Source organism: Pollicipes pollicipes, unplaced genomic scaffold (genome assembly GCF_011947565.3).
Source record: "Pollicipes pollicipes isolate AB1234 unplaced genomic scaffold, Ppol_2.1 Scaffold_7261;HRSCAF=8764_pilon_pilon_pilon, whole genome shotgun sequence".
Taxonomy (NCBI): Eukaryota; Metazoa; Arthropoda; class Thecostraca; order Pollicipedomorpha; family Pollicipedidae; genus Pollicipes; species Pollicipes pollicipes.
Genome location: NW_023597054.1, coordinates 4,606,500 through 4,625,488, shown reverse-complemented (window position 1 = coordinate 4,625,488; position 18,989 = coordinate 4,606,500). Strand labels below are relative to the sequence as shown.

The 18,989-nt window shown below is 49.9% G+C and overlaps 1 protein-coding gene across 1 annotated transcript in view; it reads right to left on the bottom strand.

The window, feature by feature from the left end:
- The window catches only part of LOC119112670 (beta-alanine transporter), a 34,383-nt gene extending 16,199 nt beyond the window's left edge, over nucleotides 1-18,184 (bottom strand). Inside the window, exons 1-2 of the mRNA XM_037236911.1 lie at nucleotides 17,965-18,184; nucleotides 9,257-9,556 (exon numbers count right to left, since the gene is read on the bottom strand). Coding sequence (XP_037092806.1) covers nucleotides 9,257-9,513 — 257 coding nt within the window. The 5' untranslated portion in view covers nucleotides 9,514-9,556; nucleotides 17,965-18,184. The remainder of the gene's footprint in view (nucleotides 1-9,256; nucleotides 9,557-17,964) is intronic.
- Nucleotides 18,185-18,989: the final 805 nt, after the last annotated feature.

Here is an 18,989-nt window from a genome sequence, read left to right as displayed (position 1 = left end):
GAGCGTGGTGACCTGATGTGCTCCAATATTACAGCACTGTGCGAGTTCTGCCGAGATATGGTGAGCTGGGCGGAGCGTGGCGACCTGATGTGCTCCAATATTACAGCACTGTGCGAGTTCTGCCGAGATATGGTGAGCTGGGCGGAGCGTGGTGACCTGATGTGCTCCAATATTACAGCACTGTGTGAGTTCTGCCGAGATATGGTGAGCTGGGCGGAGCGTGGTGACCTAATGTGCTCCAATATTACAGCACTGTGCGAGTTCTGCCGAGATATGGTGAGCTGGGCGGAGCGTGGTGACCTGATGTGCTCCAATATTACAGCACTGTGCGAGTTCTGCCGAGATATGGTGAGCTGGGCGGAGCGTGGTGACCTGATGTGCTCCAATATTACAGCACTGTGCGAGTTCTGCCGAGATATGGTGAGCTGGGCGGAGCGTGGTGACCTGATGTGCTCCAATATTACAGCACTGTGCGAGTTCTGCCGAGATATGGTGAGCTGGGCGGAGCGTGGTGACCTGATGTGCTCCAATATTACAGCACTGTGCGAGTTCTGCCGAGATATGGTGAGCTGGGCGGAGCGTGGTGACCTGATGTGCTCCAATATTACAGCACTGTGCGAGTTCTGCCGAGACTTGGTCTCCTGGGACACTGCTTTATTCGGAGGAAAGAAGAATGTGATTCCATTTGACACTTGCATGAAAAAGTCCAGTTTTCCCAAACGAGTTTCATCGGTGCGGGAACGTCATTTAAACCTATAAAATTGATCGCTTAGCTCCTTTAGTCTCGCAAAAACCACAGCAAGACAGCATTTCCTAGCCTTAATGTAACATGGCCAGATACAGAGCTTTAACAGTGGAATTTTCCTGTACCTTATCTAAGGTGGGAACAGAACAAAACTGTACAGGACCGAGGAAAAGCATCAGAACAAAGGACAGCGCTGGTGCGGGACAGATGGCAGGACAGAGGCATCAGCACAAAAGGACAGCGCTGGTGCGGGACAGATGGCAGGACAGAGGCATCAGAACAAAGAACAGCGCTGGTGCGGGACAGATGGCAGGACAGAGGCATCAGAACAAAGAACAGCGCGAGTACGGGACAGATGGCAGGCAGAAAACGAGGCAGAGGATATGATTGGGGACACGCCAAGGCGTAATATGACCTGATAAGTCGGAGCATCTAAGTAAATGGATATATAATACAAACAACAAAAAGAACAGACCAAAGGACTGTTTTGATGATAGCAAGGAGTTTCTACATACGAAAGGAAAGAGGGCTGGGGGCAAATTGCGGACAAGGGTCAATGCAGGGCTGGAAATAGATAGGGCGGGGTATGGGCTGGAGCTCTCTTTGGGCAGGCTGATCCAAGAGAACAGGGCAATACGGTGGGCATGTTAAAAAGGGAATGGACAGAGGGTCGGGCGGCAGGCGGCAGGACAGGCAAAACAGGCAGAGGGCCAGACATTACAATGGCAGTGTACCTTGTCTACCTCGAAACCCGTTCTGTGCTCCCAGGCTCAAACTTGTCCTTTACCTGCCCTGATTTGCCATTTCGTCTGTCTTGCCCTGACCTACCTTACTTTGTTCCGCCCCGCCTACCTTGTCCCGTCCCATTGCGTCCGTTTCGCGCCGTTAAATTGTACTCTTCCGTTCCGTGCCGTTACCTGCCGTGCCGGATCATGCCGGTCAGTGAATACTGTATGTGCAAGCAACGTCGCGTATGACTTAAGACCTAGTGCATTTTTGCAGCACGAGCAGTGGCCGGTATAAGTTGGTAAAGCGCAACTTTCGCCGTACAGCAATAATGTCGCGTAAAAGTATTCATAGTTTAAGTAATGTCGTGCGTAGGTCAAGTCTTTTGAGTTTTAGCGGTATAAGTGATGACAGGAATAAGCTTTTGATGCACAATTTGTGTGGCGTCGCATTAATGTTGCGTGTAGGTATTCAAAGTAGAAGTAATGTGTACAGTTAATAGCTGTGAGTTTTGCAGTGGAAGTAATGTTATGCATAAGTAAAGGAGGTACACATTTTTGCAACATAAATAAGGCCATGCATATCTCAAGGCTATAGACACATTGCGATAGAGGTAATGTCGCCTATAAGTAGGAACTGTAGATATTCCGCACCTGTGAAAGTGACGGATATCACTTTTGAAGAGAAGTTTTACGGTGCAGAGCTAATGTAGCGTATGAGCATTGACAGTAAAAGTAATATCTTAGCACTAGTGTCACGTATAAGTGTTGGCGGCAAAAATAATGTCGTTAATGCCGTAGCATCCCTGTCAGTAGTTTTTGCAGCTGCGCCTATGTCGTGGAACCAGTGTGACTGATCTGCAGCACAGTACGTGGCTGTGTGACTGATCTGCAGCACAGTACGTGGCGGGTATTTAGCTGTCGCGCCGCGCGGTTGGAGGGAGTTCCACAATCCGCGGCGGTGATCAGGCGTCCCGGCCTGAGCCAGGCGGACGTGGCCCACGACAGGCCAAACCAGGCGCACAGACAGACAAAAACTCGACTACCGCTGGGGGTAGGCATTCAAAGATCGGTCGGACTCGTGTGCATGGTGGGCGCTGAGCCCAGCAAGCGAGCCTGCCAGAGCCGTCTGCAGCCGGCACGTATGAGCCCAGCAAGCGAGCCTGCCAGAGCCGTCTGCAGCCGGTACGCATCTAAGATGTCATGTCTGACAGTGTGTGGTCTGCCGGGTGAGCTGCGCTGGGAATAATTCTTTTTTTCGTATTTTTTTAAAAGTTGCACAAGACATAACATAACAAACACAGCAAGCTGAAACAAATTTACATAGCTGCATTCCGTTATAACGCTCACATAATCTTTTCTGTGTCACTCCACAGTGGCATGAATCCCACGGATCTACCTTCTATGTCATGAACGCACGCTTGCATTCCTTGAAAGGTCCTTAAACGTATCATAAACAAGGGCTCAACCAGATTCTCTCACATTTGGCATGCTTCCATGTGAGCGATTAAACCAGAAGGAAAACGGGCTGAGATCGCGCTTACTATCGGTGTGAATTCCAAAACGATTTAAGGAGGTGCAGTTCCATCTCTCGATATTCCCGTTTACCACTTTTGAAAAAACCTAGCTATTACCAAAACGTCTCAACCACTTGGCAATCAATCATCAAAACGTACGTTACCTTCTGCTATTCGTCTCGATAAAGACATGTTGCCGAAATAGCAGCGCATCTATGTCTCCATTTTCCTAACTTTTCTCTGATGATTAAGACTATTGCTACTATCTCATCTATGTGAATGACGTTTCTCACAAATGCATTTAATAACTTACGTAATGTCGAACATCACGTAATACCACTATTTCCAAATACCACTAAGCTTCGCATGAAAGCCCCCCAGTCAGCTTGGGTGCCGACACGGATCTACATGCCTACTTCGTGGCATTTTTCCCAGACTCCATCTTTGTCCAAGCCGTTGAGGGTGTCAAACTCTTCTCAGCCGTTGCATTGATCGCCGTGTTTTACTTAGCTTGCTGATCATGGTGTTACACGTCTAATATCCAGATAACCACATGTTTCCTTTGCTCCTCGACTTTGTACCACTCTCTCACGAAAAGCTACACTGGCCTTTAACATCAGCAACTTTTGTCTTTCCAATGCAATTTTACTTCTAGGAAACGATTAAAAGACGATGGCTGTGGTAATACCATGTTCTTCGCGTTTCCGTTTCAATGCATTTGAGCTAATGCGGTTAAGGTCTCATCCCAGAAACCAGCGAGATTTCTGCCACGGGTATGGCAATCTCTAATTGCACATCGAAAAATACTTAATCTGCTTCCAACATAAAATTGTCTGTTAACAAAAAGTTTCCAACCAGTGAGTTTTGAGTGAAACCATTTTTTAATCCCTGTTGCCCTGAGCACACTGGTAAATGATCCAGCATTTGGATCTTAATACCGCATTCTAAGAACTGTTTATTCGTAAACGCCAGCCGCTTATGTTGTCCCTCCGTCCACATACAAACGTTTATATTTGCAACTCTGCGCTAAATGTTGATGCATGATTTTACAGGCATGTCCAATGCAGAAAAGAGATATGGGAGTCTGAATAACAAAACTGTATTCACAAGTGCTTGGCCATGCGCCGTCAAATCGTTTGAAATCCATTGGTGCAAGGTTTTTTATGCCATCGATTTTGTCTGTAGTTCCTTTCACTCGAGTGATTAGTGCAAGTCACGATGTTCTTCCGCGGAGGTCTAGCACCTCTCCTTTTATACGCCATTATAGGCTTGATTCATGACATACGGACGGCCGCTGATTATTTTCGCCATCAATCTATACCCAGATAATCGTTGTATAGATAAGCCTAAATCCAGTTTCTTCAAAAAACGTGTTCAATTACGAGCTACCATATTGCGCATAGAGTCCTCCAATCAGTCTAAAACCACTGCCAAGTCACCTTTATCCGCTGAAAGCCAGATTTCAGCATCGGTGACTTAAATGCCTTGAATAGAACCATTTGTCCATACTCTTCGCAACAGCGGTATGAGTTTTAACCTACAAGTCGGAAAGCTTAGTGGGCATCCTTGTCATTTTCTACGTTCGATTAGGAACTCTGGAGGGTAGCAGTTATTAACATTTGTTCGCGTGCTGTGTTAGAGTCGGGTAAAATACGGATATCCAACATCGAAAGTGGGGCCCGAAAACCCATGCTTTTAAAGTCTAGTTTACGTAGTCCGAGCTTATGCAATCCTACCTTGCAGTCCAGTCCTGGTCTTGAAAAAACAGCGCTGAACTAGCGATCGTTTAATTGTATTGCTCTCTGTGTACTCCATCAGGTCAAGAATCAGCCTGAAATTCTTATCAACATGTCAGTCATCTAGGACAGACTTGCTTGAATGAATCCAGCGGTCCACCACCTTTTTTTTCCACAAAGCCATCGTGTTTGCAATAATTTTATAGGCTATAGGTAAAAGACCTATCAGTATCAAGGTTTTTATATGCCTACTCCTTATTCTTTCCTTTTTGGGACCAACGTTGTTACATTTATGGTAAAGAACATTAAGAAGAACACACACAGAAGTTACATTTATGGTAAAGAAAAGCACTTGTCCATAAGTTTCCTTCGACGTAACCAAAAGCAAAGGGGAAAAATCCTCAAAGGTTTAAAGAATTATGCTGTCCACCCATGGGTAGGGCGACATTTTGACACGGTTACGAGCACCGCCGTCAATACGGCGGCTGTGATTGGCGGCTCACATTTCTCGCGCTGTGCACTAGTGATTCTCTGTACCATTTCTAAACCTCTATTAGACTCAGAGACCTCCCGTAGTGCCTGTTTGTGAGACTTAGCATAGAAGACAGTGCACTCGTTCTGAATCAGCTATATCTCAACGGCAAGCACGCCTTTCATTGTAGATTGATATGACAACATATATGAATGGTGCGCAATCTTGCTCTACATTTTTCTTGAAAAATTAAGATGAACTGTTTTCAGCATAGGCTGCTTGATACACCTTCCTGTGGGGAATGTTTCCATTCCTTAATATCTATATTAATCTGTTCAGTTACATCTGCCTCTTCCATGGCACTAATTATTTGGGGGGCATCTTCATTTGAGTCGATCAGCGGGGAAATTACCTTTTCTAGTTCCAGCAAGTGTTTGTTTTTTGGTTTTTCTATCACGAACGCACACCGAAAGGGAATGTGTCTTGTCAAGCTGGTATTTTCGACGTTGCACGTAGGATAGTAGGGAGCTTAGATTAAATACTTGGTGTCATCGATTTCTACCAATTTGCCTTCACTGACGAGATATTGCCAAAGCACGCGAATGTTCTCTGGTTTGTATGGAAGAACGAAGCTATCGGGCAGACCACAAGCAATATACAGTACTCAACACATCAACATCATTGAGAAGGTATCGTTAGCTCTAGCAAATGGCTTTTCGAAGATGTCGTTTGTCAGCGCTGACAGCAGCTTGCGAACACGGCGATGGTGGCCATTTTGTTGAATTTTTACATTCAGCTGGGGGCTGCGGGTGTTCAGGGTTGGACGTATGGTAAGGATGGTCAGTTAATACGCATCGCGATTGGTTCATGTTGGCCTACTTTATACTGAGATGAGGCACAAGTGTTGTATCGCGTCAATCGGCTGCACTATGCTCTAGGAAAATGTGATTGTTCTACGTTGTTTTGGCAGCGGCTATAGGCGGCTAGGATTCCTACACCCTAAAATTAATGACCGAATTCCGAATGCATGTGAACGAAATTCAGCGTTCGAAACAACAAGGCACATGCGCTGAAATGGTTGCTGCGATGTCGCTGATTCGCCAGGCATGTAAAGGGCATCATATTTTTCCGTCTCGAATTATGCAAACGATCTTCAAGTGCGTACCGCTCTGTGTCGCCAGCGCTCTCCGTATACGCACGAGATCGTGGCAACCAAGGTAATGACCATGCGACTAGCGGGCAGTTACTCGCCACATACAAGCCAAGGTAATGGCAATGTCACCAGCGGACAGTTACTCGCCACATATAGGCCAAGGTAATGGCCATGTCACCAACGGGCAGTTACTCGCCACATATAAGCCACATATAACATGACTGGGTAGCAGGCGCCAAGCATCGATATTGGTGGCATGTTAATTTCGTACCAAAAAGTATCCTGCAACCTTACGTCTTTGTCATGCCAACTTCTTCATGTGTTAAGCCAGTCTGCAAGTGTTGGCAAATTTGTTTTCCAAAGATTAACGCCTGGATTGAGATAAAAAGCAATTTACTGCAAGGTGTGGTAGCTTTTAAAATTACAGTGGCGCAGATAAAAGTTAGCACATGTTTTTCCCAAGTGGCAAGTGTCTTGTCGCATAACCGTGGCTGTGGTGGCTATATAGCATGATTAATGACAGCGGTAGTCATAAGTTACTCCGTATTAAAATTTACGAAGAGGTTTTTCCCGTGAATGCACCCCATTTGAAATCTTTTTCAGGACAGCAGCCCACATTAACTTGAACTGTGAAATCATTCTTCCGCCGGAAAACGACGTCAAATTTACAAAATACTATGCAAGTTTTTCTTAACACAGATAAGACAGCAGTACTAGCTTTAGGCCTAGGAGAACAACCAGGAGAATGGAAATATAGATGGGTTGATGTCTCGGCAAGATGCCTCTATCGAAACAATAGCAGAAGTTTTGCTTTTAAATTTTCCCGTATTCTCTATTATATATCTCCATTCTCCTGGTTTTCCTCCGCGCAATAAAGCTATTACTATTGCCTTATCTAGGTGAATAATGCTCCTCGCTGGTGCACTGAAGAACTTACGTAAGTTTTTTGTTACTTCGGGATCGGAGACAAAAAAACGTCGTCGAAATTCAAGGAGGAATCAGGTTGTAAGATAGGTTACAAATCAGGGATAGATAGGTAAGATAGGTTTGGCAAACCTTTTCGCCTGAGCTTCCCAGCCGATTTTAGAGAGTTACACCCCTGGGTCCGTTACTGGTTAATGCAACAGCTGTTGGTCGGCTGCGGGCGGTCCGCGGAATCCTCGGTTGCCGCTTAGGTGACAAGTGCCAACTGACACTTTGACAGTTCTTTGACCGCCCGGACAAAACTAAATTTACTCGTAAGCCCTTTGGAATATCTTGTAAAAAATGAAGAGCGATCCACTCAAGGCATGTCGATCTGAAGCCCACCTCTATTGGCTATTTTCATACTTCTCAGGCCAGAAGATCCTATTGTTTATTTGGGTGGACCAGTGGGCTTAAGTCCTGATATACCGATATAGTGTTTGCGTAACCGGGCCCGTGCGCCCATCCCCGCCCTCCGCCTGGCCGCAGCCACGCGAACTTCAACCACGCTGTCACGGCCACCGCCCGGGCATGAGCTCTATAAGGCACTGCTGCCATACAAGTATGCAGGGACCGAGATGGTATCCGCCTCGAGCGGCGCCGGCATCGACCGGCTCCGCGCTGCGCTTACACCGCTCGTGAGCACGTGTGCCGGCGCTGGACTCCTCGGCCGCTGTTCAGCAGCAGGGAGCCCTGGGCCTATCGGAGTCAGGAGGCACGCACTCATCCCCCATGTGGGGCCAGGCTCCGTGCAGTTGATCCCTCCGTTGAGTCAGGAGGCACGCACTCATCCCCCCATGTGGGGCCGGGCTCTGTGCAGTTGATCCCTCCGTTGAGTCAGGAGGCACGCACTCATCCCCCCATGTGGGGCCGGGCTCTGTGCAGTTGATCCCTCCGTTGAGTCAGGAGGCACGCACTCATCCCCCCCCCCGTGGGACCGGGCTCTGTGCAGTTGATCCCTCCGTTTGTCCGAGCGGTCATGTCCATATTATTTTTTATGCGACTCGCTGTATATTTCGGGGAGGTAGCTTGATATTCATAACAAGATGACATGTTGCTCGGATATAAATGGCAGCCTGCATCCCAGGTTTTTTATTCAGAACATTCTGTGTTGTTGACCAGGGGTTAGCGACGTCACGGATAAGCAATGCAGATTGAGCAGGAGCAATGCAAATTTGTACTGGGTCTGGTCACGGCTTTGTTTTATGCACACACGCCAGGCACAGGCCAAGAAAATTGGCAATCTTGCGCTTTCTGGCCTGGTTTTAAATGGGGCTATTATATTTCAGGGCTATTTTTGGGCTCATAACAAAAGATGATTCCAATGCTTATAAGTCGTAATAAGCTTGTTCGTGTGGGCAAAAGAAAACATTGCCGTGTTGGTGCATAACAAATGTCGCTGTTCATGTCTTACCTCCTTGCCAACGGCCCAGTAATAGCTCTTTTCTTGGCGATGAATGACTTCTGCATCTCTGACTGCAGTTGCATTGACCCGTTACTGTACTCTCTGATCCGATGAAATCTGGTAACAACATGATAACAAAGCAGTCTGCAAAAGCAGCGCCACCACCTGAACTAATTACGCAGTTATCATATGACCAAACTCTGACCATCGTTTTTGCTTACGCGAAGTTAAATTTATGTGTGTTTCTTTGGGTCCTGGGGGCTTCCGGGCACTGATTTTGTTTATTTGTCTGTTATTGGCAGCGGGAGCACTGAGTTCTAAAACTTTCGAGCAAATAGTCGTGAGCACGTGGGGTGCATCGCCTGCTCCTGTGGTGGACGCGCTTCCTGCGTGTGTCCGGATCTCGACAGTGCACGCTATTCATCGTTTTACTCCCGCATAGCCGCAGGCGAACGGAAAGTCCTTTGGCTCGGGAAATTCATCGTTAATCACAACACAACTATCAGCGGTGGACCTCAGCGCGGCGGACGCCCCACTCACCGCGGCAGGGTGCGCTGGCGCCACTGGTCCAGGGACACGCTGTCAGGCCGGCCGGGCACGTGGCACCAGTGGTCCGGTGCCGTCACCTGCATCAGCACGTTCAGGCAGACCACGGGCAGGAAGAAGCAGACGGGCAGCACGAACAGCCAGAGCAGGCGGCGCTGGTACCAGCCCTGAGCGCCGACGCCCTCCAGCAGCGCGTCACCGGACACCAACCGGCCTTCCGGCCCGTTCATGCAAGTGCTACTGGGTGTCATTGCACCCGGAGCAGTCTGGTTGGTCGGCACGAAATACGACAACCTGCCGGCAGACGAGCAGTGCGCATCTTACTGTGTTAGTCATTCCTGATGAAATAAACATCATCAGGCAGAAATGCGGTTGTACATGCCCAGATGATCGATTACATACATATATAGCTATATGCACTCATGCTCTGTCGCCTGACTTATGTTTGTACAGCTGAAGCCAAAGCCGCTCTTCCATGTTTTGACAAACCCTGTCACAGAAGCCTCCCATTTCGAACACTGCGATGTGTTGGGGTCATCTGAGTCTCTGCCACCCTGTCGCCCCAGACCCTTTCCTCACGATTCTCTCCGTACCGAATTTGTGTGCACCAGATTACGTCTCATGCAATCCACTCGTTCTCACACCCTGTGACCCGGAGCACTGCCGCACCGGACTCCATGACCCAGCCGTTCCCAGCGACGCTGGGGCTCCGTGACCCAGCCGTTCCCAGCGACAACGAGGCCCCGTGACCTAGCCGTTCCCAGCGACGCCGGGGCTCCGTGACCCCACCGTTGACGGTGACGCCGGGGCTCCGTGACCCCACCGTCGACGGTGACGCCCGGGCCCCGTCGGCAGCGGCTCACGGTGGAGTGGCTCGGGCCGGCACGTCACGGTGCGGGGCGGAGCCCTGATGACGATACCCGAGCGCGGCTGACACCCCTGCTGACGGGGCGGCGCGCGCGGCGGCCCGTGTCCAGCCGAGCCGAGCACGGCCTCATCTGTCAAGGCGGACCGGTCCCACCGCAGACGTAACGGTCTTCTGACGCGTTGGCGACGATCTGCTGACGAGTACGTCTGGCCCACTCGGTGATGCAGCTGCTCTCCAATACAGCGTCCGGAAGTCGTCACGGCCAGTGGCGCAAGCAGGGGGAGAATACAGGAGGCACGTGCCCCCCTCGGCCTCCCTCTTACGTCCCGAGACGCCGAAGGAACACCCGTGACCGTCCATTAAGGGCCAGTTTTGAGGGCCAGAATGGCAGGAAAGACTGGCCGGAGGGAGTGTAAGAGACCCCGGGCCGCAGGAGTAAACCCTCAGGTGCCATTCAAAGCGTCCTTTACGCTGATTAGGCCCCCTGAGTCGATGAGGTCAGGCACCACCAGTAATGAGCAGTCGGCTCAGTGTGGGTCTGGGCCTGAGGACCAATTCCCCAAGCCGGTGGCAAGGCCGGGGGCCGGAAATTTATTTTGGACGGGCACCTGAGTCAATGAGCGGCCTCTGTCTGGTCCAGGGGCCAACAGCGTCTGACATAGGTCCAGTGTTGGCAAGGAGCCCGAGTCGGCCAGGGTCAGTGTTTGAGGAGGCCCGTAGGGCAGTCATGACAGGCAATGAAGGGCCCGAAGAGCTCGCTGTAGATCACAAGGACCACGGCCCGTAGGGCTGGTACTTCAAATGCCAGTAACAGAGCCTCTTGCACCCATTGGGAACCCTATGGAACAATGCGGACCTCCATCCCGGCCAGAGACTACTACAGTGAACAGTGGGCTCCGGGTCGGTCTGAGCCCTGGAGCCCCATTTCCCGAGCAGGGGCAGGGCCGGGGCCCGCTTTTTTCTTTGGTCGGGCCCCCGAAACAAGGAGGGGCCCGTGTCGGTCAGGGACCCACAATGGCTAACAGGGGATCTTGTTTCGGCAAGTGGTCCCGAGTCTGCCAGGGAGCATTTGCTGAACAGTGCCCCTCGAATGCTAGAGGGCCTCCTGTTTTGGCCAGGGCCTTCTGACAATGAAAGGAGATACGAGAACTGACGTGAAAGTCCACAATAAGGCGATGCAAGTCACGTCAGTCGGGTTTGTGTGACTCAGGGTATCCAGCACGCAACCGGAGAGGGGGTTCTCCATCCCACTTCAGCCAAGGGTCCGTTAAGCCGAACAGAAGTCGCTGTGCCAGTTACTGAACTCCCTCCGGCGATATTAAGGGATCTTTTTTTCGTTAGTGTCGGCCCTTGCGTCGATCCTGGGAGAGCTGCCAGGATTAGACGGCCTCCTGCGTCAGCAAAGGGGCCAATGTATGAGACATCCCTCTTAGGGCCTCCGGATCGACCCGTGGACACCTGTGTCGCCAGAATGGCAATTGGCGCGTTGGATGGAATGGCCCTCTATCTCCTGACTGGGAAAGAAACTCTGCCCCCGTATTCTACCCACGGACCCGCTGTCCCGGAAAGGGGTAAGGGATCTCGCTAGTATCCAGCAGAGTGGATCTAAATGAAGCAAAACGTGAAAACGGGAAAAAGGCCAAACCATGTTTCACTTATGTACATCCATCTTTGATATTCATCCGTCTTTATCCATCTTTGCAGACTCGGCTAGTGAAATAAATTACATAAACAAGTATTGAGCCTGCGGGCTCGCAATCATAGCAGCAAGAGCACCGACAACCAGACTTGCAATTTCTTTCAAACCGAAAAGCGTTGACCGCCGCAGATACCATCAGGTGGTGGTTGCGATCTCACACAAAAAACAAAAATACCTCCATTATTTCTTCAGCTTCCCACCACATTCCAGCTCCAGGTTGTGCTATAAATGCTGATCCGTTCCAAAAATCAGTCTAAAAAATCCCACAAGTGAAATATGCGTCCGTACCGCTTTTTACACGCACGGTAGAAAGTCTTAAAGCGTTTGTAGCTGTTTTTCGGATACGCCATTGTTGTCGGCCGCTGCCAGCTCACCGCCTTATGTTGGCCACAGAGCCAACGCCACGCAGCCTTTGGAGACTGCAACGCCGGGCGTCGGATCGTTTGCTCTGGAGACTTCCAAGTCCGCATGCTTGAACTATGTTGTGGTCGTTGTTCAAGCAGTTCTGTTCACTAATCGATTCTGAATGAGTGATCAAAATTTCCAGAAGACCATGGGTTGACAACGTAAATTCAAATTGCTGACCCCAGTTCGGTCTTCGTTTGCGGGGCCCTTGCAATATCTGTAAAACTTCGATATTTCTGAAGAAGCCTCAGATTGCTATAGGCTTAGGAGGCGTCTACTGGATCATTGTAAAAGCAGCGCCGGTAGGTTATCGCGCACATTAGTTGAACGCCCAAATCCGCCCTCAAATATTGACTTTAAAACATAAAGAGAAATGCATCTTCCGGTAGTTTATTACTTAAAGTTCAGTTTAAAGGAAAGGAAAAAAATCAAATTTATGGAAAAATTTCAAGCTCATCGAAAGGAAAAATGACGGCAAAACGTTTTCGTGAGCTTTGTACCATCAGGAGGCACTATGTCAATTCTGCGCCCCTCCCCCTTTAACAAGACTCTGGCTGCGCCCCTGGTCGCGGCCGAGGGTTCGCTTAAGGTAGTTAATGTGATTCATCTTTTCAAACTGCGGAAATATTGCGCACAAGATTTGGCAAAGGCGTGCTACACTATTTCCCGGCTCAAGAGAAGCCGTTCAATACCTTTGGTCTGGTAAAAAGCAGTTATATGTTATAGACAAAGAGTTGCGCAAAGCAATGCCGCGCGAGGGGATACGGGCGTAATAATGGAGCCTGCGATGTCCTGGGAGCCGCATGTGAGTCATGCCACCAGTCGGTTTTGCATTCTCGTCGCTCCCCTAACAGCCGAATATGTGTTACCTGCTAATGTTTTGTCACGCATCACGGACGCGTTTGTGTTCTCCCATGTCCGTCACGGCGCCCGGACCCGGGGAGCACCGACGGCACGACAGTTGTCATATTGCAGCACGACAGTTGTCATATTGCAGCACGACAGTTGTCATATTGCAGAACGACAGTTGTCATATTGCAGAACGACAGTTGTCATATTGCAGAACGACAGTTGTCATATTGCAGCACGACAGTTGTCATATTGCAGAACGACAGTTGTCATATTGCAGAACGACAGTTGTCATATTGCAGAACGACAGTTGTCATATTGCAGAACGACAGTTGTCATATTGCAGAACGACAGTTGTCATATTGCACAACGTGTTTAATATGAGAGCTAGGATGATCTACGGACAACAAAAATTGGACAGTGTGCCGGATGTTCTATGACTGTTTGACTGGCTTAACACGCGCTCGGGTGGGGGTCACCGGCAATTGGCAATTGGCAAAAGGCAGTTAACCCCACCGAAGGTTTTTCCCAAATGGTTTCCGAACGGTGCGGCGTATCCGCGCCAAATGTTGCATACCTGTAAGCAATTGAATAACAAATCGTCTGGTATTAAAGCTTGGATGTAACTTGTAAGGTCGCTGACCTATGACAGGTCAAAGCTAGGCTATGGCTTCAGCAAAGTCATTTTCTAGGGAATCGTTCAATCTGATGCTACAACGGAGAGTTAGACGAAGCCATACGTCTCTGACATGCTTTCGTAGGAAACGCAAATATTGAATGAGCATATTACGTTGACTTAAGGTCTGATGCTACAGGTATGAATCAGGCATGGATGTCAAAGGTCAGGTCTGGTATGGTACAGGTACAGGTCACATATGAATGTCAAAACAAGGTCAAAAACAACCTATTTTATTACTCTAGGGCGTGCTGTATGGGATAGTTTCTGGTGCTCATTTCAAATTCATTGACAGAAGGAACCGCGTTATACATCTTTCATTGACTTTTTCGAGGTCAGAATAGGCCATTAACCTAAAATGATCGAGGTCAACATTTTTTTTTTGAAACATACTGCCTAGCGTAATCTTTGTCGCTTATTCGAATGCAAAGCTCAGGGCAGTCTTGTATGACTTCAGTCACCATTACTTTTAAATGGTCAAACAAGGTTACTGACCTCAAATGAGCATGTGACCTTTCGTTTAGAAACGGTTATCTAGGTTCTGGGAGCACTTTAAAGACCAACCTGAAGTTTGACCTTGTTTGAAACTATTTGACCCGAAGGCTATGACTTAGGAACCTGACGCTTTGACCTAAGTGAGATCACGTACAGGTCAACACACCATGTAAATCTGGTGCTTCCAACTTTCTTGGTTCCCGAGATCTCAGGGGGGATCAAACTGACCCCCACCCGAGCGAAGGGTATCCAGCCGGCCACCAGGGCGCGCGTTAATGCCAAGACATGTAGTGACTTCTTTGGTATATGCCTTTTACAAAAATATTGACCGACGACGAGACAGAGACTTCTTCACGTTCTGAGCTCTCCTATAACGAAAAAAAAACGCCGAGCGCAGTACGCGGTACCCTAGTCATTTGTCTCCTTCACACCCCAAGAACAGCCACGGAAAGCGAGCGTATGCCTACTGAGCTGCGCTCATGTACAACAAAGAAGGTGTCATCAGCGATGACATTGCAATCTTGTCTTTCTCTACTTTAAGGACCTGTCTCCATGATATTAATCAAAGTACCCGACGTTTTAACCGCTTGTACGCAAAACTGTTGTTTTTTTGTGTCATGTTTATGATCAACGCGTTATGACCGCGCGCTGTTGCCTTGCGTTGTGTCGATATGGCTGCTGACAAAGATCTAAGAATAACCCAGTGACGAGGAATGGCATGATAAATTGCAGTACAATGCAACACAATGCTCCCTTGATGGTTTTGGTACCTTTCTTATTGTCATGAGTTTTGTCGTCATGCTAGAACAGGTCTGCAAAGTTTTGACCTTACCATGGGCTTTATACGAAACGAGAGTGGTCTCTAGTGATCACCTGTTCAAAGTCCTTGAGTCCAAAGCGCCACGACGGATGACAAAGCGTTAAGTGACAATATTTCATTTTCTCCAGCTTTGTTGGGTTCAAAAGATTGCTGTTTAGAGCAACAATTTTTCGTTCGTTTTGGGAAAGACAAAGGACCCTTTTCTGGTTCCCCAATCTCTGTAACATCTGTGATGTGACAAGAACCCCTTCTAAGATGCAACACGATAGGCCGTTCTCATGAATGGGGTCATGGCGCTGGACAGTGATACATATGATTAAGGTCTGGAAGGTCTACTTAGGCGCCATGCACATGACGCAAAATCGAACATCATCTAAAAGGCAGACCATTTCCCTGCTTGGTTCTGTTGTCACTGCATTTCGCTTTGCACCTTCTAGCAACCGTCCGTGAATCGGAAAGTTCCTGAACTTTTCTCAACAAATTCAAAATAGCTAAACCAATAGATTTACCGATGGCAGCCTGCCTGGATATGGATGTGGGCAACATGGAATGTTGTCGCTCATATTCACTCAAAATTGACTGGCATGTGCCGCTGGCGCTCTCTCTTTTCAGCTCACCCGGTCCCTACCTCACAAACAAGGCGAAATGATGCAGTTAGTTTCCGACGAAGCGTTGCCGGGTGCAAGGGGAGCCAAGTGTGAAGCCGGTGCTCACCACCGGCCCGTACAGCCGTGCCGTACAATAACAGCCGTGCCTGTTGTTATACTCGACGGCTGGCCGAGTGGCCATTGTACTCCGTCAGCTGGAGAAAGCAAGCCCGCCACCATCAGAACGGCTGCTGTACCCCGTCAGCTGGCGAAAACAAGCCCCGCCGCCGTCAGAACGGCTGCTGTACTCCGTCAGCTGGAGAAAGCAAGCCCGCCACCATCAGAACGGCTGCTGTACTTCGTCAGGTGGCGAAAACAAGCCCCGCCACTGTCAGACCGGCTGCTGTACCCCGTCAGCTGGCGAAAGCAAGCCTCACCGCCGTCAGAACGGCTGCTATACCCCGTCAGCTGGCGAAAGCAAGCCTCACCGCCGTCAGAACGGCTGCTATACCCCGTCAGCTGGCGAAAGCAAGCCTCACCGCCGTCAGAACGGCTGCTGTACCCCGTCAGCTGGCGAAAACAAGCCTCACCGCCGTCAGAACGGCTGCTGTACCCCGTCAGCTGGAGAAAGCAAGCCCGCCACTGTCAGATCGTCTGCTATACCCCGTCAGCTGGCGAAAACAAGCCTCACCGCCGTCAGAACGGCTGCTGTACCCTGTCAGCTGGCGAAAACAAGCCTCACCGCCGTCAGAACGGCTGCTGTACCCCGTCAGCTGGAGAAAGCAAGCCCGCCACCATCAGATCGTCTGCTGTACCCCGTCAGCTGGCGAAAACAAGCCCCGCCGCCGTCAAAACGTGGTCCCGCCTTGTGAGCAAGTATCGCAGCATCTCGGACTCGCGCAAAATAACAGGCTGGGGCGAAAGCGCCCGGGTTTTTGTTCTGCGCAGTCATATTTTGTGGTGTCGAGTTTGCCGGTGCGTGATCTGAGGCGACCGGAGAAGTGTCAAACGACAACCTTGAACCGCTGGAGCGGGCTGCCTATGGGAACCCGCAGGCACGGGATTCGATGCGCAGTGGAACCTGTCAGGATGAGAGGCAAGCGACGCCTCATCAGCTGCAAACGTCTTAAATCCTATTGACAACAACAGCAGCCTCTGGAGCTGGGAAATGCGTCATTCAGCTTTGTCCGGTCGCAAAGGGACACAGACAGATCTGGGATGCAGTTTCGTATTCGGTTCAGACGAACGTTCCGGGGCACTACGTTCATGTCAAGGTGTCAAAATACGTTCTGCCACTGCGCATTACATACAGTGATATGTAAGTTGGGAGAGATTTTGCGGACAAAATCTAAATTCAGTGCACCACGAGGTACTTGTTTGACCACATTTATCAGCTAACATGGTGAAATGGCTGGCCATGTCTGCATTACTGGGTAAGTTGCTTTAAGATTAGTCCATGGTACCGGAGCTTCTTTGAAAATGTCGCTTAACCAATGCCTCCTGGTACCTGAAACATCAATCATTGTAATCGTAAGATTTGCCAGCTCAGAATGCCTCCTCCACCCACCAAAAAACAACAAGGAATTCAAAGTATATCCTAGGTGTACCAAGCAGTTGTGTAACAACAAGCTCATGCATGCAACTTTTCTGGTGCATTTCGTCTCCGTCGCAACAACGTTCCCAAAAGCGATAAGTTTTCGTTTGATGGCTAAATATGTATGAGCGAAACACGTGGGCGCCATATGACCAGGGTCAGCGGCGCGTCCTAAAGCCTAAATCACCACGAACTGCCCATCATCGATGAGCCGGGGCAAACAAACGACAAACTGACCCGTATTCATGGCGCATGCTCAAGGTTGGCACGGAACCTCCTTTCCCAGACTAGGTAAGACGACAGCACAAGGCAGGCCACCTGTTGTAGTTGAAGACGCATAAACAGGTCACGACTTGGGCAAACCAAACCAAGAGACAGACAGACAGAAACCAAACCAAACCCCCGATCACGACCAGCTCAGACAGGGAGAGAGACAGAGGGACAGAGAGCGATCAACTGGCCACGGCTCAGGCTCAGGCTCAGGCTCACCTGACCAGCTGGCCACAGCTCAGGCTCAGGCTCATCCGACCAACTGGCCACGGCTCAGGCTCAGGCTCAGGCTCACGTAACCAACTGACCAAGGCTCAGGCTCAGGTCGCCTGACCAACTGGCCACGGCTCAAGCTCAGGCTCAGGCTCACGTGACCAACTGACCAAGGCTCAGGCTCAGGTCGCCTGACCAACTGGCCACGGCTCAGGCTCAGCCTCACCTGACCAGCTGGCCGCGGCTCAGGCTCAGAGGACACACTCCCACTGGCCGGCTCGCGCCGACTGAGGCAGTGCGGACGGTCAGTCGGGCGACTGCAAACCTGCTGGGCTGGACTGGGGGCGGGAGTGGGACGGATCGGTCGACCGCCCGGCCTCGGCTGCTCTGGCCGACTGGGCCTCTCTCGTGAGGTGACGGCGCCGGCGCAGCGACGCTCCACCCGCCGCCGGTCACCTCTGGTCCGCCTCCCGCCGCAGACAGGCACCGCGTGACGTCACACAAGGCCAGTTGACGACACCTCGCTCCCGCCGCTGGCAGATCATCGGATACATGAGTGAGAGCATGGAAGCCAAGTACGTCCATGATGCTGGCGGCTTAGAAAACCAGCAGTATATGAGCATTGCAGATAACAGAATCGTTGCTACCGTAGGCCGTTGAAGTCTTGTGTCAAATAGCACGACGTCGGTTTCAACGCACCGTCAATTTTACATCATACAACCGAATAAATTAAACTAGTTCCATGTCGCTAAGTGAGAGCGCCCCCCTCCCTCCTAATATACGTGACGTGCAGGTAAAACGCCCGACTCCGCTGTCACCGTAGCATGCATGGCATAAGAGTTTGCCGTTTTTTGCCCTAGCTCTACCTTCATAAAAAGCGAACAGACCGCGACATGTGTACCAGGGTGAATACATGCATGCGTTGTTTCGGCAAACTGTGCATTTTGTTCCACAACATTGTGACGGTCTTCCCTCCTCTCGGGATCTCTTTTAGAAAACAAACCCTTCCATTTGCATTCCTTCGTCGTTAAAGGCCATTTCATAAAAGTGTTGTGCTTTTAGTCCCCTGGCTTTACGAGCTCTAGCTGCGGCTCGGAAGCAGTGTCCTAGAATTGCTGACTTTGGGTGTAAAGCACCACCCTATGAGGAGGAATTTTTCACTCCTTTTCCCCGTATTTCATGTGAATTTTTCGCTCCTGCCTGACATTGTCTAATCGCACATGCCAAACTCCCATTTCTCTTTCTGAGGTT